The 23,688-nt window shown below is 39.0% G+C and overlaps 1 protein-coding gene across 3 annotated transcripts in view; it reads left to right on the forward strand.

Annotated features, from left to right (window-relative positions):
• The window catches only part of SPECC1 (sperm antigen with calponin homology and coiled-coil domains 1), an 88,050-nt gene that overhangs the window by 18,770 nt on the left and 45,592 nt on the right, over nucleotides 1-23,688 (forward strand). Inside the window, exons 1-2 of one of the 3 annotated variants that reach the window (XM_085301269.1) lie at nucleotides 7,246-7,264; nucleotides 7,360-7,516. The exons of 1 other annotated variant lie outside the window; for it this stretch is intronic. In XM_085301269.1, coding sequence (XP_085157395.1) covers nucleotides 7,477-7,516 — 40 coding nt within the window. In that variant the 5' untranslated portion in view covers nucleotides 7,246-7,264; nucleotides 7,360-7,476. Of the gene's footprint in view, nucleotides 1-7,214; nucleotides 7,517-23,688 lie in introns of those variants that run through there. One more of the 3 variants, XM_085301268.1, reaches the window with a different exon arrangement.

Raw genomic sequence — 23,688 nt, forward strand, 5'->3', positions numbered from 1 at the left:
TCAGTAGCTATTATCTGTCAGATTTAACAACAACAAAGAAGTTATATGCTCTATGTGCAGGACATAAGGAAAAAAAAAAAAGATAGAACCAGGAAGTATAACTGGGCTGGGCAGGCACATATGCTGAAAGTATTCAGAATCCTCCAGGCATCCCCATTTCTGACAAATACATTGATTTTTATATCAAGCTCTGTCAGCTAAAATATGAAGTATCAGTTATCCTTGAAATATAAGTAACAGATAGGTGTGTTCTCTCAGAAGAAGCTCTGAGCATTTAACTGACAAGCTTAAGGTATCTCTAAAGCTTGAACTAAGTTAGARGACAGGTACTGCAGTTTTTCGCAACGGTACTAGGTGGTGTTATACCTATGGAAGCCAAGAGAAGCTAAGATGCTAGCAGGAAAGTTAGGAATGGTCTACTATGTTGTCCCATATTCCACCAGAAATGGCCCTTTGTTTTTATGCATTAAATGGGAAAATCAACAACAGACATGCTTTTTTTCAGCCAAAGCAAAAATAAAAGTATTTTGCTTTCTCTGCATGCCTGCTGAGTTGATTAAGTATAATGGTTGGAGATAGTGCTAATACGGAAATATATGAGAGGCAAACTCTAAAGAAATTGTTTCAGTCATCTCCTAGGTATCTAGCACCTAGAATCTGAACTGCAAGTTACCTGGACAAAAAGTTGACCTCAGAATGGAATATTGCCAGCAGAAGAACTGAAGCTGTACAAAGCATGTTGTTTAAGAGAGCCTAGTAAACTAAGAAGTAAAATAAAATAAAACAACCCAAGAAATTTAGCATAATCAGTGACGACTATAGAAAGACCCAAGAACAAAAGCAAATTAAGGGTTTTATGCATATTTATGTGTTAATTATATTCTGTCATGGAACAGTTTGTTTGGTTTGAATGGGCAGATTCAATGAGACTAGTTTAGCTTTAGTGCTGGGAAAGATAAGAGTCAACTTGTAAAAATTGGACAAGAAAGATTCAACTATGCTTGATTTTAGAGAGGAGTCTTCTCTTTTGTATCGTTGTATTATCTGTATCATTCAATAAGTGTATTATTTCAACGTTTCWTTTCCACAAAATCAAAAGTCCGGTACACTAGAGATTTCAGTATCCTGCACATTTATAGAATTGTCATTTCAGGGTTCCTATTTGAGAATGATATATGCAGTCTAAATAAGTTGCTGTGTTTTATTACTTTTATATTCTCTGCTAGACCAATGTTTGCCATTTTCTGATTTACAGTAACTATTTAGGTTAATGTGAAGCTAATCTAGACCAGAAGTCCTCTTTATATGGTCAGAAAATTCAAGAAAGATATTTTTCCCAATAAAGCCTTTCTAAAAATTCCTTGAAAAATCTAATTGACGGTTTAATTCTTCATAAGATGTTAATGGACTCCAATTAGGACAGAAAAAGGGAAAGTGATTCCTCTTGAAAGATGGGTCTCAGTTGACCTTGGGGCCTCTTTACCATCCCATACATCAGTTTTTGACAGGGCATGCTTTTTGTGATCTGTCACATCAAAGGAYGAGGACATAGGTTTGTGAAGAGTTGCTGCACTATGCATTCAGTCTTGTTACTCTCGTTTTTCTTGTAAAAGTTGCAGACAAGTGTGAGAGACGCTAATGAGATTGGTGTTTTCTATTTCATGAGACTCCACTAGAAACCAAACAAATGATCTAATTTGGCCTTTCCTAGGAACAATATGTATRCTTTAAAAGTTCATCTGGAAAACTAGTAGCATTTTGCTCCCCTTCCCAGGTACAACACTTAGATTTAGCATAATTCTACTTTCTCATCAAGAAAAAGAGATTCCAGCTCCAGAACTGATATACAAAGGAAAGGAAGATTCAAATTGTCTTGTCAGAGTATCATTTAAATAGTAAGAAGCACTGCAGGAATTTAACCTGCAAACCAATCTGGAAATACATATGCGCACTTACATCCATAACTCTACATGTAGCTGGACATACATATTCACATCCGCACACAAATATACCTATCTGTATGATCGTCTATAACAAGCTGCTGCAGATGCGAATCTGAACCTTTAACTCTCTGTTACTTAGCAAAACTTACTTACATAGCGAAACATTTTCTTTATCTTTGGTTTCCCTAGATGTGGAGTGTGTGAGACTAAGTTTTAGCAATATTTTTGAGGATTTCACTGACCCCTAAAGTGAATGTTCAGGAATTGATGTAGATCAGACTTTGGATTCCAGATTCCATTAATGGCATCTGATAGATTTGCATTTTATAGCAATTTATGGCATTTTCTGTCCGCTTTGAATGTTTCTACTGTGTCAGTAGTTAAAAACTTTGAGARTTAAAAAGATGATGCTGACCAAGCAGCTATCAAGTCACATTTACAAGGATATAAACTTGGAATACGTATTATAACCTGAATATTTCAAGGAAAAGGAGTTGAAATTTGCTGTTTTCTTAAATGAGTCTCCTACCTGTGAAGTTCCTCTTTTATATTCCTAGTGATTTTTTTTTCTTTGTAATGATAGCCTGCACATTCAAACGCCTATGTCCACCTCTACTGCATTTGTTGAAAAAAAACCTTCCTGTGTGATGATGTTGGTCACCATGTTAAATTAGTTCTTCTAACTCTTCTCCACTCTTTTTTCCTGTAAGTAATGGACAGTTCTGCATTTTAGAATTATTTGGAATGGGTACTGCTTTGCATGACTGTTCTTTGAGAATCTTTCTCCTTTCTGATAAATATGTTACCTCAGGAGGATATTTTAATCAGAAAAGGCACTTATTCTAGTAGGACAAAAGGATTTCACTAGCTCTTTAATGAAAAAATAGCCATGGTCTTATCGTTAAATTCTAAATGTTGATTGAAGATCTCAGTTCTATGATTCCCTGAATCGAAGGAATCTATTGATGGATGCTGTCTTTTTGTTTTGAAAGTGGCATATGAAGGTTGACTGACATAATTAATATTCTTTTGTCCTATTGTCGGAGGTATTGTATGAGCCCTCCTGCAGATTTGGGAATGGAGTCAAAACAATGTGTTTTAGTGATTGTTTATTGAGATTTCCAACACTTGATTCTGTTAAGGATAACAATTTCTTTGAGACACAATTCCTKTAAGAGGCATTAATAGACTCTGCACTCTATTCTTAAACAAGTAAGAATTGCCTTCTAAGGACAAAATTATCTCCAATATGTACTYTTTTTTTTAACTGTCCTAAACTATTGTACAATTCTCATTTACTGTATTGAATCCATATTAAAAGATTCTAAGAATTTGCATGCAACTTTTTGTTAAAACAATGTGTGAAATAAGAGACCCTTTCCTTCTGCTGTATACTCCCCTGAGAATGACTTTTCTGGCACATGTTTACCCCCTGGGATCTGAGCCAGTTAAGAGAATTCAGTGTGTGGTGGGGATACCAAAATGCTAAATCTTAAAGACTGTAATTCCTTGACTCACCAAATTAGTGACAGTTAATTGGCTCAAGCTAACACATATAGGATCCATTACAACTGTAAGCAAACTGTGAAGATCACAAAAGCCTTWCTAGGGATACCAAAACAGAAAGGAGAACATGCTTGGATAGCCCTGCAATACTATGAATCTGCGATCTCTTGGTTTGTTCGTTTTTCTTTTCAGGCTTCCTTAGTGAAGTAGTTCAGCAAAGTCAGCACAACCTTATAACTACCTGCCTTAGGTTAATTATCAGCTTTCCTTCAGCTTGTTTGAAAAGAAATGATCTTTAACACTAATTCTCTAGGCCTAAATGTATCACAGCCAAAATGCCTTGGCAGAGTGCCATTGCGTTTGCACTTAGAGAATGGGAGGGAGGGAAAGAAAGGAACGCAAAGCTGGCCTGGTCTGACAAGTATACATATTAGGAGAGGGCTTGGTATTCCTTGTGTTAATTTTTTCCGCTGTTTTTTTTTCCGGCAACTTTTGGCTTGCATTAACTTTTAATACTGTAAACTAAGAGGGGAGGGATTGACAGCCATATTTAAGATGGGTTCCCGGAAGGCTGAATTTTTGTGCCATGAACTTATTTGTGACCTCACCTAGTAACCTCACTGCAAAGATTTAGTTTTTAATGTGGTGAGAAATACTACATGTGCTTTTTCTTCTGGGTTTCAGTGCAGATGTTATAGAACGTTGTGGTGTTTGATGAACTCCTAATTCTCTGGGATCCACTACCGTGCATGATATACATGTCTCTGTAGAATTCTTATCCCTCCTACATTCACTTCATTAAAGCTGTAACATTAATGGAAGAAGTAGAGCATGGTAGTGAACACTGGTATTGATAATGTCCACACTTCACCCATTACGTTTAGTTCAATCTTGGCCAATAAGCATAGCTTCAGAGGAGAGGCTTCTGGTCTAGCCACTGGAGCATCTRTAAATTCCTTAGACCTTAGCCTTTTGAAATGACTGTCAGTGGCCTGGCCACTAGAAATCTGAGACCATTCTGTGGCATCTGCACCCATTTCCTTTAGACCATGGATTACAATTTGAACTTCCAAAAGTTGTGCTAATTATTTTGCTGTACTGTGAGACTAGGATGTGAGAAAAGGTTATACCTGGTAAATAAATCCTGTTATTTCAACAGTGACTTGAATGAGATAAATATTTCACACCTTGAGTAATTTTATTTCCCATTCTCATTAAACAGAAAAGGAGTGCTTGTGGGTTTTTTTGGCTGTCCCRTAAATGGGGACATAAATGGATATCCACAGGATAGTGGAAAGGAGTGAGTCAGCCCTTACACCTAGAAAGAATCCAGCTAATCTACTTTATGGAGATTAAATTGTTCATTCATTCATTTAATTTTGTAACTTTATTACTGAGAAGGAAAGGGAAATACTGTAAAATGCTCAGATGATAAATGGTTGTCTGAAGATTTAGCAATATGTCTGTCATGGTTGAATAGTACAATTTGTAACTTGTGCACCATGCTGGAAGTTATGCTTACCGTATTCTTTTTTCTTTTTTCCTCATGGTTTGAGCTGCAGCTCTCATAAGTGGTAATCTTTGCCTCCATGGCTTCTGCTCAGGCTAGCTGTATTTTAAAACTCACACTTTTCCTTTCATTGTGGGCTTGGCCTAGAAGTCTTTTGTTTAACATCATTATCTCTATCATGGAGCCAGAATCTTTCTGACTTGCATTTCATGCCATTGTCAAAAAGAACAGATTTACTCTTGTCACGACTCTTCCAGAGTGCTCAGATTTCAGGTGTCTGCTGTGACTCAGTTATTACATTTCATAATTACTCCAGGCTGCATCCCCCTACTGTACTGGGATCCTTTTCCACTATTCCCCTTTGTGTTAGAGAAATAGAAAGCAGGTGTTGAAATAATAAATTCTCAGTGTCAGGATTTAACAACCCAAGAGATTGTGTTGGCTAATGAAATCCCTCTGGTGAATCCTGTTGAAGAAAAGCAGAAGTCACTCTGTAGTCTATAATAACAGAAAATCTCTTTGTCTTGAAGATATGTTTCAACACCAGCTTGAGGGGATTTGTTTCTGCACTTTTGCGAAAACTGATTGGCAGGATGAACACCTGATGCAAAACTTAAGAGACTGTGAGATTACTTTTAGAAAAAGAATGCATTATCAATGATCCTTTTATACAGAATGGCTCATTCATTAAGCAAAGCATTTTATACATGGCATATCATAAGACAGAAGTCGACGGGAGTTTTGTTTAATGCCATCCAAATATAGAAAGCTATATGAAAACTTCTAGCATCATCCATAAGGTCGAGAGCAAGAACAATGAAAAATGAAAAACAAAGATTGACAGCTAACTCACCCTGTTATACTGAAGTATTAGAAAAATTTTGTTCCTATCATATTGAATCATCTCTGGATTTCTTTGATTTGAGACAATGGATTTACAACTAACTAGCTTAATTTCTGTACGTTTTATTTTCAATCTTGTTTGAGCCTAAGAAACATGTTAAGGTTTACTATTTTCTTAATTTTTTTAACCCTTTTGCTGATGTTAAGACTTCACAAAGATTATTTTGTTAATTATCCATGTAATGGAAACTAATCGCTGGAGTCATTAGAGCTCCTTTTTTCCTTGTGTACATCATGACTCTATTAGTGAGGAGTATCTTTATTCCTTCCTCTGAAGGATCGGATATGGCCACTGTCTATGGATAGGCCTGCCACATACAACTCTTTTTGCACTACAAGTCACAGTCAAAATGTTGATGATACAGATATGGTATATAGGTCATCTTTGTGGTTGTAACTTTTAAATGTAGGGGCTATCAGTTATGTTCTTTTATAGTACTTACGATGGGGAATTTTGGCGATCACTAATTTTTCAGTAAAAGTAATACACCACATTCTTTGACAAGAAGAATTAGGTTTTAATAGTATTCAGTGTATTCTGTACCTTTTTTTAATAATGTGGCTATAAACCTGCAATGTACTGATTATTTTCAGCACTAGGTGAGGGTAAGAAGATGCTCAAGCTTACCCAGGAATAGCTCCAGAGTATGTCAGAACAAATCTGATACAAAGACTCGACTTTTCAGGAAGGCTCAGGCTCACAATTGTGTTCATGTTTTTAGAAGASTTCGATCTCCATTTAAGTATCTTAGAAGTATATAACTTTTCAGAAGATGTTGAGCACTTCTCGAATTCTGCTCCTAATTCTTGTGAAAGTTAATTAGGAGTAGTCCTTAACTACACACTTCAGTGAGTCTCTACTCAACAGTGTACTTAAGCCTATGCCTAGGGGTCAGTTTGTATTCCATGGAAGTATGCATAAGGTATTGTGCTGACTGCAGCTCAAAATGAATTTTATCTTCTCTGGCAGGTGTTCAGCTGCTCTTGTCTCCACCAAGGGACCCTTTGGCCCTTCTTCATCCACAGTTGTGATTCAGTGTATTTTGTTTTTAAATCTGCTAATGTATCACATATAAAACTATCTCTCTGGCCCTTCATCTCTCTACAGGCATGTGTCTTCATTATGCAGGTATGTTGGGGCACTGAAGTCCTACTTTAGTTTCCAAGTTAAGCTCTTATCTGTGTTGGAGCTTCGTTTCTGGCTTTAGGGGAGCTCCATGAAATTGGTGTCTTTCTTTGAGCAGCCTGCAGTTTGCTCTTGCTGCCTCTGAGTGGCCTACATTGCACGTTGAGTCACTCTTGCTCTCTCTTTCTCTTCCTTTCTCCCCCTTCCTTTTATTCCAGCAGTCAGGCAGCTAATTAACTGCTCAGGCCGGCCTTCAGTGCATAATATTGTAATGAGGTAGGAGGGAGAGCCACAGCTGCTTCAGCATGAGCAGCAGGCTCTGTTCCTGGTGCCAGGAACTAGGAAGGAGCTGACTTTTTTTCCTTTTTAAGTTGACTGAAGCGTGGACGTTAAAGGCGGATAGAGGCAGATCCGTGCCTGACGCAGAGCATGAGCAGGGCGCGGAGGTGCTAGAAGAGCCTGGGMAAGAGCCGGAGAGTGTGCCGAAGATGGGCAACCAGCCTGGGCGAGTGGAGGAGCACGACCAAGGTCTGTACGGTCTGTAAGGCTGTCTGGCCAGCCCCATGCGAAATGTCGGGGCTGCTTTCTGCAGCTTTCTGGGCTTTCACTGCAGGAGATGGGGTTTTGTTCTCAGGGGTTTCACTGCAGTGTCCTACTGAGAGGAAATAGAGGCTGTTGTCATAGATAATGCGGATGTTTTTGAGCCTGCTAGTGAAATTACGGCTGTTTACCTTGTGACTTGTAAATGCTGTTCATTACTGTTCCATATCTGAGATCACAGCACTGTCCTTAGGGAAGCTTTTCTGAAAGAAATCCTTTGCTCTTTGGAACAGAACGCCTACAAGGGGAGGGGGGCCTTGAATGCCTGACATGTTATTCTACATAGTCTGCGTGATGCAGCTAGAAAGTTGTAAAGCTTACTTAGTGATGTACAACTTGTTAGGATCTGCTGCTTTGAGTGTAAGCTTCTGCCATTGTTTGTGGCCTGAGGCCTGAAATTTTCCAGGCCCTAGAATTTAAAATGATGCCTTTGTGGAAAGTCTTCTCACCATTGTCCTTTCAGAAGTGCAGTGCTTTGCATGTTAATCAGTAGCAGATTTTATAGAAAGCAAAGAACTTGTATCAGGTGTATCTAATTCCTCTTGTGTCGAATGTCTATGCTGTACATTAGAAAAGAGTAGTAATTTGTTCCTGATGTCGCATTATAGTTTTGGCTGTGCTTTGATTCATTTTGCTTGTTTCTTTGATGCTGATTGAGTCAAAATCAGTGGGCCTACTGATTTATGCTGTTTATTAGTTTCTGTTCAAGCTTAAAACCCTCTAATGTGCACAAAGCTAGAATACAGCTGCATTTCCTGGCACTCTGTTTCTTATTGTTGCCCTGGGAATTTCATTCACAAATTTATATTCATGTTATTAATGGGTGATCATCTTATAACTTCAGATAACTGTTGTTTTAAAAGCAAATACATACACCTGATGTATTGTGAGGAAAAGCAAGGGGCAGACAACACTTCATTGCTACCATAGGATCTCTCACAATAGATTTGCCACTGAGTGCTGGAACAGCAGTTAGGTGTAGTGGAGAACTCTCTAGCAGTATGTTAATCAGCCATCTAATGAAGAACACAAAAGCTGCCAGTAGCCAGTCACCAGAAGAAATGCTGCCCTAAGGGAATGTTAAACTTTAGGCTGAAATGTATGGCTGTCTACCATCCCCGACCCTGAATTCATCCCACTGCAAGCTATAGAAGGCTTGCTGAAACTAAACACGTGTTACTGTCATTTGAGGAGGGATAAAACTGATGATAAAAAACTAAGGGAGAGATGTATAATGGCATGGGGAAGTATGCTGCTAACTTCTATCAGAATTTGAGGAAACCGACTGTGATTTTCAGGGCCAGTGCTGGCATTTGACCAGCTTGTAACTATTAACATAAATGATAAATGAATGTCCAGATCCTCTGATTGTTTTGAAAATTTCTTTCATCCTTTATTTTCTCTTGTGCTGTAATTTATTTAATCTTTTTATTTAAGGGGGGAGGGTTATACTTCTGTTGCACCTGAACAATTTTAAAACTCTTCTCAGCCTTTAAGACTATACTAAGTCTTGTTTTAATATATCCTCAATGTTCATAAGATAAGAATTTAACTGAAAAAGTTTTTTTTTTTTTTTGAACTGCATGGTCAAAACTTGGTTTTAATCATAGACAAAGCTGCAATAACATGACTGTTGACAGAATAAATTCTGTCAGTATATTTCATGTTGTGTGTGAGAGCTCAGGGTTTGGAAGTTGGAGTATAATGCAAATTTTGCTTCAGATGTCTTTACATTGATTTTGACAATTAGGATGCAAAAATTTGTTTTTCACCTTAGCATGTGATATGTGGAAGTGTATGTGTTTGGCTTTGTTTCTGCTTGGATGAACTTGATTCTGTTCTCATTCAGGAACACATAAATCTTGAATAACTGTGGTACTCCAAATTTGATCCTTTTGGAATAGCCTCCCCTTCCTTCCCCAGAATAGGCCTCCTTATTGAACTATGCTAGTTCGTGCTGCAGCTTTAACTACAGGTAATCAAATCTTGACCTCTGTTTCCCTGATCATGATATCCAGGGTTTTCTTGTTTGTTGTTCTTGCTTTCTTTTCAGGACATTTTACAAACACTGAGTGATCCATTTGTGATTTTTTTTTTTCTTTCTTAAATTACCATCTCAGTGTACAAGGGGACAGATTTTTAAAAATCTGTTCCTTCTGTTGGTATTACTGGACACCAATGTTTTTAAAATATGACCTGAAATGCCTCCATTTTGAGGTATGTTATAACTCAGAATAAAATACTAATTTCCATGTGTTTRAGAGAATAGGATGTACTTTGTCCAGTTTTCCTGTTGAGTGAAAATAGGAATAAGCTGTAGCCAAGGACACGGGGGTGCATAGCTTTTGGCTAACATGGTTACAGTTCTACAACAAAGACATCTTTTAGTTTCAAAACTGTAAATAAAATAATACARGCTCCAGCAACGACATTTTTAGAGCCTGGCAGTCCTCATGAGTGATGCTGACTGCACAGCTAGCAATCAAGTTTCAGGACACAAAGGTATGACTGGGGTAACCTCAAGTTCTGGGTGGGCTACTCAGTGCTATCAAGGAACAAGAGGGGAATCACTGACCCCAAACTGAACAGTTTGCAGCTGACTAGTTCGTGTAGGGGAATCTGAAAGAAACTTCAGCTAGCTGAGGACAGGATTGTGGAGAGGTGAAGMAGCAGCAAAGGAAAGCATCCTAAGTGGGTGTGTTACTTATAAAGTAATCTGCTGCTGGTCTCTAATGGGAATGTTTTGTTCAGGATATTCACAGGAATGTGTAATAGCCCAGGATCATCTCTTTTTAGATTACTGTACATACTTTAAGGATGTAGGAGTGTCTAGAAAGGAGTCAAGGARAATACTTATAAGTGTTAGATCCTACAAGCTTTTCTTGACTTATAATTCACAACTTACTTCAAACCATTTTTACAATCATTTGTAAGAACTTCTGCTTTGTGGTATGTGACCCAAGACAGTTTGCATCATCTGTTTGCCAGACTTTCTACCTGCAAAGTGAGTAAGTGRTCACTCTTCCTGCTATACCTGGAAGTTCTGAATATTCTTATTCATAAAGCATCTGAAAGTTTTAGAATGAAAACACCCGTAAAAAAGTTAAGAAAAAGATATAAAACAGTAGTGAATACTTCTGCACTTCATCAGTAGAGCTAGTTTTCTAGTTCTAATACTGGCTGCTCCAAGCTGAAGGAACCATTAGTATATATGAATGTAGGCCAGAACACCTGTGAAATAACTGGAACATTTCATGGGAGTTGTATGGAAGAATAATGTATTATCCAGTGCAAAAAGTATTTAGTGAAAGAAGTCTTTCGAACATTTCATTTGTATTGGAAACATGTTGGGAGACAGCTTGTATTTCTGAACAGGAGTGCTAAGTTTCTTTGACATTGGTTGACACGGTGATTGTGGAGTTCTGTTTATCCTCTAAACATCTGCAGGTGACATGATGATTAATATTATTGGGAAGAGATGGAAAAATGACTCMAAACATACAAAAACTGTCTTGAAAGAAGCAGTTGAATGGGAAATGTTAACTTTTCCAGTTGGAACAAGGTGACTAGTGGGGTTATCCAAGGGTTATACTTTTTTTGGGACTGTGCTTATTTGTAAAACATGCTTACATGGCTTAGATGCGAATATCAAATGTCAGTGCATACACTAAGCCAGGATTGATCTGTTTTCTCATGTCTATTTTGTMCTGGCCTAGGGGTGGCTTCACTTTATGTTTGAGGAAGGGATTATTCTGCATAAAGTATATAATTTGTAAAATATATGGAGCCTTTCAAGATAAAAGGTATTTTAGAAATATACTATTGCTAGTGATTTCTGATTTCTCGTGCGTGTATTCAGGTTTTTCTGAGCGGTCCTGCTAGTCTGTCATCTGCTTCTCTCCCTTTTACCTTTTCTTAAACATGGGAGCCATTCATTTTACCTCTGTTATGTCTCAGCACATCATTTCTGCCAAGCAAGAGCTCAAGAAAACAGATGAGTTTAATGACGGTGGAGGGGGAAGGGAGGAAGGAGAGAGGGGCCAGCTAAGCTAATGAATCACATAGCAGCTTGCATGGAAATACCGACATCAAGCCATGTCCTCTTCGMGCTCAGGCAGCAAGCTGTAAAGCTTTTGTTCCCAGTGGAGACAGCAAACCGCAATTTGCTCTTCAGTGGATAGTTTAATTCCTTAGTCACCTCTTCCTCCCACAAGTCTTTCTTACATGGTCGTTTCACAGACGCTTCCATTCTTTAGATTAGTTGCACACTGCTGATTAAACTGGTATTGAAGAAGTTTATTTTCCCCTGGAGAGTAATTTTTACGTGTCTTAAGCCTCTATTCCAAGGCCAGTTAGGGCCAGCTCTGTTGATTAGTCTTGTGATGTGACTCGACTGTACTGAAATTATTAAATCATTTCACAAATACTGACAAACAAATGGCAGTTGTCTTTTCTGCTTTGTAGGCCAGCAAAATGACTACAGCCAAGAGACTATGTCACAATTTGGAACGGCCTCTTAGAGGAATTTAGTCATGTGTATGACTAACTAGCTGCCTCTGAAATTATCTGTTTGAGGCCAGAGAGTTAAGTGATAATCTGAGGTCCTCTGATTCAGAGCTGAGAGACCACTGAATGCTAAATTAATGGAAGAGATGAAAAGCTCCACTGTATGGAGGCAAGGACCTTTACAATGCTTTCAGCATTGGCTGGGAGGATGTGCTGAGKGAGAGTATTTTGTGAGCAGGACCAACACTTTTACAAGAAAACCTTTTAGGGCATACCAGGCAGCAGGATGTGGTTTATATATTTTGTTTTGTGTTAAGATTGTTGTGTTGCTGAAAATTAAAACCATTCTTGGATGAAAGCAGTGAGCTGCTGCCACAATTGGGAATAAATATTTAAGGGAATAAGGGAAACCTGATTTGACAGATTGGTCAGCTAGAGTTTATCCTATGGTTAGAGCTCTGCAGCCTACTTCTGCCCCAGTGTTGGTGGTGTTTGAGTATCTATGAATAGTAGATCTAGTAAAGTAGTAAATGTAAAAGCTAATTTTCTTGGTGCTTGTTTTATTAGTTTAGTAGATGTGCTGCAGTTGGCTTGACAGTGACAATGTGATAAGGAAACAGCCAGTGGGTGGTTGTGACTTGTGTGTGTGTGTATGTGTGTGTGTTAGCACTGACACAATATTAAATGACTCAACTTGGGGAAAAGGGTAAAGGGAGGAGAGAATATACTGGCCTTGGGAAAAAGGCAAAGCTTACTTTTTTTTGTTTGGGTTATATTTGGCTCCTCAAGATCTTAAAGTTACAAAACTAGCCATAGAAATTTGAGCAAGGATTGTATTTTGGTCTTCCTACTGAAACTTTTCAGAGTACTGCAGGTATTCACCAGTTTGGTCAGAAGCAATCCTGCTTTTTGGGGCGTCTACTTTTATTTCAATAAAAATTTTTTTTGTTCTTTTTTCTCTTTTCAATTCTTCCTCTAGTTTACCAATTTACTCTTCATAAAATATCCCAATGTGATGTAGCTTCCAGAACTGTGCAAACCTGTCAGACTAAGGCAAAGTACCTCTTTAATTTCATTGGCACTGCGTCTGCATGAGGAGGACCTAATTTGGTTTTTTTTGTACAATTCTCACAGACTGCCACTACAGATTGATAGATCTTTGGTACTTTCTTAATTTTTTTCATAGTTTTCCCTGCTATATCTTGAAACAGATTTGAGCATTGTGATTAAATATTGTAAAAGCCTGAAGATCTCCGATAATAGACCAGTAGATTTTCCATGCATTGGCAGTTTTTCTTCCCATAATCCAGAGTAGACTTCTGTTCTCAATTCYCTATTGAAGTGTTCCAACTAATATTTTTCATGGGGTGATAGTGTTTTGCCGAGAGCATTATTAGATTTGGATTCTATGTTGTAGAGCAGAGTCCTCTGTCCTTATATGATCTGTGCCTATCAGTCAATTCTCTCAGTCTATAACATTACAGCAGAACAGTGGTTTTCTGCCCTTTTAGTCAACCTGCATAGCAGACAGCTACCAAGCTGGATATTTTATCAGGAGCRAAAACTCTTAGAGACAAATTTGATTTTGATCATTGGAAAAATATACCCTTGGGAAAATGTAAGGCTAACATGAAACAAGAACATATATTAGTCCATTCGTTACAAAGATGTTAGAACTGAACAGTTCTTGTGTTTTACATTGAATTTGTTCAATTACTTAGGAAAAATATTAGGAACTAACAAATATGCCCATGTCCTGTGAGGAGAGTTCATGTTTCATGCTCTTTCATATTCCTGTGCCTGTGAATGTTTAGGTGCTAACTGTTTTACAGCATCCATGAAGAYAGGCATTACTGAAGCAAGTAAAAATTCTATCAATTGCTCCAGTGAAGTCATGTTTRTTTATGTATGGAAAAGTGCTTCTTTAGGAATAGCATGCAGTTATAGTTTTGACATGTTGTACTTTTCTGTCTTCCTTCACTGAAATGTAGTATATTTGCAGTGTACTGCAGTATAYGTAGTTGAAATGTAGTATATATGTACCCTTCTTTTTGCCTTACTTTGCCATGGACAAGTGAACGTTATTCAAGAAGATTGCTTTACTTTGCAACTGGCAATGAGCTAGTAGTTGTACACATCATTTGATGAATGGTAATTAGTTATGTTTTAACAAGTTGATTGCTTTCCATGATCTGTTCCATTTCTAAACCAAGATGATATCTGGAAATACAAAGGTTACTTAGGAAAAAAAAAAAAGCCCAAAAGACAGAGAGACAAAGTGCATGTTATGATCTTTGAGAACACAGCCTTTGTATATAGCTTCTGCCTTGGGACTTTGCCATGGGATTCTTGAATTTAGTAGAATTAACTGTAAGGCCATGTGATCTCTTTACAACCTTTTAATTTTGAACTATTTAGCTTTTACCTGTGCAAGCCCCATGAAGCCATTAGATCTGTACAAAAGCATCTTAATAGATAGCTATGTTGATAGGAGTGTATAAAGCAAGTGTGAACACACCAAGACATTGCTTTTGAAATGCCATAGTGGAGAATGTAAAACTTGAAWTTTTTTTTCCTGACCATCACTATATGAATTGTCTCCTGTCCAGCTGACTGGAGAAATCCCCTGCCATACTAAGGATAAAAAGCTTTTTAATTAATATGAACAAGGAAAAATACAGGTGATTTCTTCCCTGCATCTGGAGGAATTTCTTCTGTATTTTTCACACCCTAAAGTCTTGTCCATTTTGGCATTGCAGCATTTACACTGAAGATGTAAAAATTCTTGTAATGCCATATAATTATGCCTCATGTAATCACTTCCGTAGTAGCTGTTTCTATAAGGGTGTGCATAATGATAAATCTGTTGGCAGTAAGCTTGTTCCCTGCAAGACAGCAAAGAGAAAGACTTTTGAAAGTATATCCTAATATTTACTCTCATAGGCAAAAATGCATATGATTCCTGAAATAAAGCAGAGGCAATTCCCTGTGCTTGCACAGAACAGGACTTGCTCAGCAATAAGCTCTGTTAGTCACAACTAATAGCTGGGAAATGGAGATGAGACTGAAAGTTTCCATCAGCACCAGTCATTGCAGGGACTAGAATCCTCTTTCTGGAGAAAGAGCTCACGGCACCAGCTTGCCAAGTGCGATAGCCCTGGTGTTTGCCTATCTGTGGCATAAAAAATGGTTGCTAAATTGCAGCCTACAGAGCAAAAAGTAACTGTTTACCTTTCCTAGAGGAAATAGTCAAAACCCCCCTTTTTTGAGGGGGGGGGCCAAAAACATTAAAAATTACATTACTCAGAATTACGTCTTAGTCTTGTTCCCCAAAACACACTGTCAGCAATAATGCTGGTATTTAAATACTGGAAGAGGTAAGGCAGCAGTGTCATATCCATCTCCACTTGCAAACRTGATCCCTTGGAGGGAAAGAGTGCTCCAAAAATTGGTATAATTTACTTAAATCTTTAAAATGAAGGGATTTAAATCTTGATATAATGGAAGGCTTTRTGTAGACAGCGTATTCTTGGCTGGCTAAGGCAAGGTGCAGAGATATTTCATGTTATATTTGCAGGCCTCATAAAACAAAGCCTGAACAAAAGCTCAGGCTTCTTCTGAACAAAAGCTGGCGATTAGGAGGTGTCTGAAGGGAAGAGAGGGTGTTCTTTGGGGTGCTCAGGATGTAGCCACAGTCCTCATCTTCTAGATGTTAAGAAATGCTGCTTGCATAAAACATCGTTGAGTTTGAAGAATAGACTGATCATGTTAGAAATTGCTCTGTGCCTCTTCCACACAGCTTCTTTGAGGCTGCTTGACTGTGGAAATTTTTTTGACTGATCTTTTAATTAAAAGCTTTATTTTTTATCTACACAAGGTTGTTGAAGCTCTTCCTGCTTTGAAGTGGGCAGCTTTCTTACAGATAAACATCTCATTATGCTATGAGATTTCTTCCTCTCTCTTTCTGTCTCATTCCTTGATGTGTCTCATCCTGTGTTGATAGAGTTTTAGTGATTTCAGTCCCGCTCCCAGTGTCAGCTATTCATGACAGCACTAGCTGGCTCCCTTGTTGCCATCCTCGACAGAGCTAAAGCTCCAGATGAGCTGTGGAAACTAAATTGCAGTCCTTTCCCCACCCCCTCACTGAGGTAGCCTGGAAACTACAGTAAAAATGAGTTTATTTTGTGGTCATCACRTATTAGTAAACAAAAGGCAGTTGTAATACCCCTGCAATGCGTGCTGGTATTTAGCATTAAGCAAACAATATTAACCCTCCTCCCAAGCCTCTGGCTTTTAAGTACTGCCCTCTGTTTTAGGGGAGGATGTTTCCATTTCTGATCCAATTTTTTCCACTCTTCCTGGATTAGCAGAGTTTGAGAATTGATGAGGAAAGAAATTATTTTGGCTCAGTCAGCCATGGCCTTTTGGCCAAGTGTGGGGCAGCATTCCTAAACTGGAGGGTTCAGGTCATAGTTTCCTAGTAGAAAGCTTTCGACAGCAGTGCTGTCTAAAGCTGTTCTCCGCTGCTCCGTTCCTTTGCTGTGGCTTGCTGTGCTCTCAGTGGTACAAGCACAAGTGTTTACGGGCAGGACAATAAATTAGATCAGGATCTGCCTTTAACAAAAATGTGAAGGGAAAGACATGCAGATATTCTTATAGCCAGATCAGTTCCCTCATTCAATTCACAGCATGGCCTGACCTCATGAATGTTTAAATAATCTAGTAGTCTTTTAATCATGAAAATCAAGCTTTTCTTGTTTAAGATTGCTGTTTGGTTACCCTTTGCGCTTATAGATGCGACGTCAGATAGATTTTGGTAACTTAGAGGAGTGATCCATGATATCTGACTCATCTGGAAGGAGTAGGATTGTTTTCACTTCTCTCTCCGTTTAGATTCTTGGCCCAGGAAGTTTTAGGTGACTGTTCTGTGTTAATATTAGTCTGGCAGCAGATCAGCTATTGTTGATTGCTGATTAATGTTCATTTGTGACAGCCACCATATATGCACTGTGCATGGAGGAATGTTCTCACTTACTACTTTGTGATGACCATTATTAACTCAATTTACACAGTGAGATGTGGGGAGGGAYGTATTTATTTCCTATATTCCTTGAAGCACTTGGGGCTGGTATTCTATCTAGTACTTGTCTATATAACTGTATTTTCSAGAAGGAGGAGTATTGCTATTGTCTCAACATTGTTAAATGTAATAACCCATGAATAACAAACTTCTGGGCTAGATAACTTGGGAAGCAGTTTTCTGAGCCAGAGAGAATTATGTACTTGCCAGTAAGCTAGAATCCAGGAAAATACTGAAATTCTTACTGCAGCTAACATTCATTTATCTCAAGAACATCTTAGTACAGCCTTACCTCAGAGCAAATCCACTGTTTTATTCTGAAYAGCACCTCCCTAGGGGAGTGTTAGTAAACTTCATATGCATCCCCCAAAGCAATTGCTAACCTTTTTCTGGACAGCAGAAGCCTCAGTACTAGCGGCAAGTATAAAAACAAAGGAGATCCCTAAGTCACTGACCAGACCAAACTAAAAATCTTCTGTTTCTTTGAAATATCAGAGGTTTTGTTTCCATTCACTGAAAAAAATCAAATTTAGGAATTCTTTTCTCATTTATTTTTCTTAAATTATTCTGATTTAAAAGAAATCAGAAAAGTAGTTGGCTGAACATTCATTTTGCTGTAGGTATAAGAAAATCATACATGATCTCATTTCATTTTGACAGCTGCATAGGTAGGAAGTGTTCTGGAACAAAGAAATAAAATCAGTAAGTGTCCCAGCATGCAGAAATCCCTGTATTATTGGCATGCTAATATCACATTGATCAGATTGATTTGGGGATAATAGTGCATATAGAAAGTTCTTTTCTTTTTCTTTTCTTTTTCTTTTTCTTTTTCTTTTTCTTTTTCTTTTTCTTTTTCTTTTTCTTTTTCTTTTTCTTTTTCTTTTTCTTTTTCTTTTTCTTTTTCNTTTTTCTTTTCAGCGAGTCAAGGGGTATATTTAGCAGTTGACTAAAGTTTTTGGCAGACCCACCAGTATTAACAGTTCCAAAAAAAGTAGGCTTGAGTTTACCAGGGGACATGCCAGTGAACATATGATATGGAGATTTTCTGAACATTTGCTAGACAATTTGCTTGGGATTTCTTGATGTTTGTTATGCCAGGTTGCTGAGTGCTCCAGAAGTCTAAAGCAGTGTAATGCTAGATTGCAATTACAGTTGTAAGAAGTATTCAGAAGTATCCAATGAACACTGGCATGAGCAGATCTACTGAGATTCACAATGAGASTTGGTGAATAGATTTTGATCAGATCTTGTGTCATTTACCCTCTAAATGAGACCTTGTTTGCACTATGATAGTACTGAGTTGTGACAATGTGAACTTGTGCTTCAGTTCTTGCTATGGCTGCATTAACAGGTTGAATCACCATATCATCAGAAGAGCTGATCTTGTTTTTCTATTCCCATTTTCGTGCTTCTTTTGAAGAGTTAAATATATATGGCTTTCCACATCAGAAGGGGCAAGTTGGCAGAACTGTTATCAGGGTGAATCCAGCAAGTTGAAAATAAAATGTTTGTGATCTTTAAGCAGTTCCTTAGTTGTGGAGCAGAGCTTGCYTGGGTACTTTCCTTTATAAAAGCACTGTGTAACAGCAAGTGAAGGGAACAGTGTAAATATGGCCTTTGGGGGATTCTGTTTAAGAGCACTGGACAGTGCATTATGGAGGTTAAAATTTTAGCATCTAAAACAATCAAACTAAATGGAAATGCTTCAAATGCAAGGTCACCTCTCCTATTGGACTGCATTCCTGCCATAGGAGAGTCTCTTCTAGTGGCCACCCTTCAAAAGAATGTCCTACAAGTAGRCATAAGCGGATTAAATTGATGACAAATACTCTTGTCATGATTTAGTCTTTGAGTACCAGAGTAGCAGTTTTTCCCATGTCCGTCTTGCCTGCTGGATTTCTAGACTCATCTCTCACAACTAAACCAAAAAATAAGTAAACCTCAGCTTTAATGTCAGAAGTCTCTGTAGTGCTAAATCAGGAATTACTCAGATCAAGGTGCTTATTTTGCTGCTTTTCCTTTGGAACCTCTAGTAGCTTAACTTTTCAAACACAGGGATCTGCTGTTTCTTAATGCATTATGTTATTTTTATTTCTCTTTCTTTGGTCTCGCATACTTTTCCTCTGTTTCAAGTACCTGAGTTGCTTACCTACACTGTCAATTATCATTATGTAGATCAACCTCCTTGGGTTAAGTTGTCTTGCTTTTTCCTCCTCTTGCATATTGTACCTGTTAGGGGAATGTAGTCAGGCAGGCCAGACAGTCCAACAGGCCATTAAAATTCTTCAGAAAACAGAGTTCATATTATAATTACTTTTACTTTTTTTTTTTTTTTTTAATATATATAGTTTCCATGTCTGCTGAGTGAGTGGAAGGCCTTATTTGAACAGATGCTCCTATATACTTAATATTAGATTATCTAAAACACCTGTAATTTGTTGTTATTGTCACTTTTGTTTCTTTATCCCTTTAGAACTATTTTGGGGGAGGGGAGGGTGGCAGGGAGGCATAAAACAGTGAAATAACTAGTATGTTACCAATGTTGGAGCTGGAATGAAGGAGATGTGCCAGACAGTCCTAGAGCAGCAGATAATCATGATAGTACAAACTTGTCTGCAGGCAACAGTTTGCCTTTTTGAAGCTTATAATGGCTTTAACATTGCAGAGTGTTACGAGTAGTTTTATTTCACGTTATTCTGCCCTTGCAATTCAAATAACGTAGCCATTGTTTAAAAAAATGCTATCCAAGATGTGTCTATCTTCATGTTTTAGTCTTACATGACTGAAATGCTTTTTGAAATGAATTAGTGATTAGTTTGCCACTACTCTCCCTTGCCCTCTTAGCACTGTAACTGTATTACCCATCCTGCATTGATTTTATCTTTGAACAGCATCTCTACATGTTCCACTGTGGGAGTGAGGGAACTGTGTTTTTTCCATTCCATAGTCCATTCCCTTCTAGCTGAAGTAGATGCCTCTGTGGGAACTAATATGACAAGTATTGAGCTTAGATCAAATACAGATCAGAGGCATTATGTGGAAAAACTCAAGAGCAATCCTGAACCTCCTTTCTAGGAAAGCATTGTAGCCTTGCTGAGAATAGGATTTAAATGACTAAAGATCATCATAAGGRGCCAACTTTTATCTCATTAAAGTCCTGCTTTGTTTCTGACACCAGCTGAAAGGCAGTGAATATCCCGTGGCAGAAAGTGTTGCAAACAATAAAACTGCACAGCACACCATGAGCCAGGAGCTTCTGTGTCCTAGTCCTTACTCACTTACTGTGTGACCTTGGGTAAGGCATTTCATTTCTCTGTGCTTCCCTATCCTGTAAACTAGAGTTAACAATTGTCTATTGTCTCCAGTCAAAGGATTTTAAAATTAAGTAGTTAATTTTAGAGCACTGGGAAAATTAAAAGTACTATATACATGCTGAAGTTTGATTCCATGCACTGGCATAGTATGGCAGATATTAAAAATTAAGGAATTCTCACCGAGTCCAAAAGTGCTTGAGGTCTGACAGTGAGGTGATGATGAGGTGAGCTCAGTTTGAGCAAGAAAGATTTTCAGGAAACAATTTCCAAATCCAAAGTCGTGGAACACAACCTGAGCTTGTTGGCAGACTGGATGGGGTGCTGGGGAATGGCAGGTTAGGTATGGTGGAAAAAGAACAAGAAATATGTTGAAGCGAGGTGAAAAAAGAGCTTGAGCTTGGATACACAGGGCAGTGGGAAGGAGACTGTGGTTGAACAGAGCAAGAGAATAGTTAAGGTCGTGGGTTGGGCAGGGTAGACAAACAGGGAATCCAGGAATGAGGTGCTGTAGCATCATTTTGACCAAACAGAAAGGTATTTTATGGTTTGGATTTGTTTTCTGAAATATCTCCCTTGAGATGCAGATGATTGTTTTTATGCTCTCTGGTCAAAACAACAAGCACTTTCTAGGAAGTGAAGTTCTGTCTGATTCCAGCCACTTGGAACAACAGCATTAGTCACCCCTCAGTTGGGTTCTGCAGCTTGGCAGACACACTCCTGTCTGGAGTCTCCCTTAGACCTTAAGCTGTGGGGGGTGCAGAGCTAATCGGGTCGCCAGGGTGACCATACATCCCTAAATTCAGTTGTCACATAAAAGGTGCCTCAGGCTGTGTGACTGGCCGGTCCATTTATGACTGCCACGCTGCTCGATTTCAAGGGCATTCAAGGGGGGAGTTGCCCATAAAATACTTTCTTTTAGTGCTGATTCTTGCGTGATGGTTTGGTAGTTTGTGATTAACATGCATATGCTTTAAGAATTATTTCTTTCCTGGGTTCTCTCTCTTTGGCTTTTTAGTATTGCAGGACACTTTGTTTTGGAAGGTGGAGAGAGGAATATACATAAACATGTACATATCATGAAAAAAACAGTTTGGTTAATGGTGCTTGATGGATGGCAAATGCTCTGTGATTTGTGACAGAACAAATCACCAGAGCGTGGTCTTAACAAAACACATGGGACAGGTTGAATAAGTTTGGAGCCTACCACTAGCTGGCAGGCTTGTGAAGTACAGATAATCCCAGTTAAATAAGCTTAATAGTTTATCCGTATGTATAGATCTTCCATTATTTGTGATCCTGTTGCATTTGTCATCTGGTGGCAATTAAAAGCACACTGTATTGTACCAAAACTGCCGCATCTGCCTCAGGAAGAGGTGTTTCCTCATAGTGCCCTGCAGTCTGTACCAGTGTGTAGTAGCATCATTATCATTTCTTATTGTGACACTCCCCGGTCCCGTGCTGCCCRGATGACAGTCATGCCATTGCATTAGTTTGGGCATTGCAAAAAAATGATGAGTGATTTGGGGCACTTGCTTTGTCATAAATTTTCATTATAACAGTAGGAAAAAACTTTCAGATGGAATAACAGTCCAGAACATAACAGAAGGCGTTAAATCTACCCCTTAGGCTCTGTGAAAGAACATCTTCTTCTGTATGTAATACATATTTTACATCTTAAATCTGTGGTAAGAGTATAGCTTGTGCAAGTACTGCATACAGATGGTGTCTACCTGTCTCCTCTGGACACTTGTACCACTGTATTTTCAAGACGCACGGTCAAAYAAGGCCTTTGCTTGCTTTCCTGGACCGCTGGGAGTCCCTGGGTACACCTCTGCCTCTCTGTGCAGGAAGGAGCTCTGTGGAGTTACTTTTCTGCTGGAATTGACACATCACATCACAGTCCATTTGATTTCCGTCTTACGCTTGATCCTGTGGCGTTAGCTGCATAGACATTAAAGCTTGGATCTTCCCTTGAGCATAGCACTGATAGAGTTTTACAGGTGGCAGATCTTGCCAGTTGGGAGCCCTCCGGTTAAGGAATAGGATGAGCAGCGGACGCAGGTCCTCAGATGTGACAAGTGAAAGGAGTTCTCAGGTTTCGAGCTGCACCAGCAGCCATCTCAGCTCCACCTCTGCTCTCCTTGCACTTTCCACTGGGGAGCCGGAGCTGCCTGGATGCGTTGGCGCCTCCAGCTGCAGATGGCTAAATGAAGTGGCGTGGGCTGCTCGCGGGCAGGCCAGCCTGCCCGTGCTATCGCTCCCCCCAAACACTGGAGCCTTTGTCTCTGGCCTTATCATGCCCCTGCCATCACAGAGGCTTTCTGTGCTCTCCTCCCAGCACAGGCCCCTGTGCTCAGGGGTCCTTTCTTCAGCTGCTCTTTGTCTCTCCGTGTTTATTGTGCCTGCTGCAGAGTGTGTGTGTTTGGGGGAGAGGAGGAGGGGCTCCTGTTTGTGTGGGTTTTCTAAACCTAGTGCATTCTTCAAAAGAGGTGCTGAGCAAACTGGGGGGTGTGTGTGTGTGTGTGTGTGTGTTAACATTAACCCTTCAGTGCCCTGCATTACTGACATGGCAAAACTGTACTGAGCATTCCTCAGGGTGTGAAAAATGAAGCTGCTTGCAGTGTGAGCCAGTAGCCACACGGTTGTGCAGCAGGGAGTCTGCTCCCCCTTTGATCTTAACTGTTCTTTGATTTTTCTTTACGCATTGCATGTGTGCATCAGCAAAGAGAGCCTTCAGATTTGRGGAGACTTAACTGATTCTAGGATTTACCTCCAGAGCATTTGGAGCTCATTTTTTATGGCAARCACCGGCTTCCTCGCACCTTCTGTTTAGTTAACAGGCCTGCGTGCCCTGTTTGCGCGGCTACATCAGGCAGTATGTTTTCATTGTAGCACATCCCAAAACGTCATGGCTCTCTACTCTAGGGCTTTTGCTATAGGATCGGGTCTTGAAAGGAGGAATTTCTTGGGATTCTGATACTAAGCTTTCCTCCTTGACTTGTGGTAAATCTCTTTWAAAAWTTTTTTTTCATTTGTGAATTGCCASAGAATTGCCACATGTAGCAGGATATAGTGCTTCTTTGAATCAGCTTTTTTTGTGTAAGCTGATTGCTGATACTCTCGTGGTTGGGCTGGCTGTTATTCTTCAGCATCCATTGTGTCACGTATTCCAACCTGGTGTTTTAAAAGAGGAACATCAG

This window comes from Rhea americana, unplaced genomic scaffold, assembly GCF_003343005.1.
Source record: "Rhea americana isolate MKP2758 unplaced genomic scaffold, rheAme1 scaffold_175, whole genome shotgun sequence".
Classification (NCBI taxonomy): Eukaryota; Metazoa; Chordata; class Aves; order Rheiformes; family Rheidae; genus Rhea; species Rhea americana.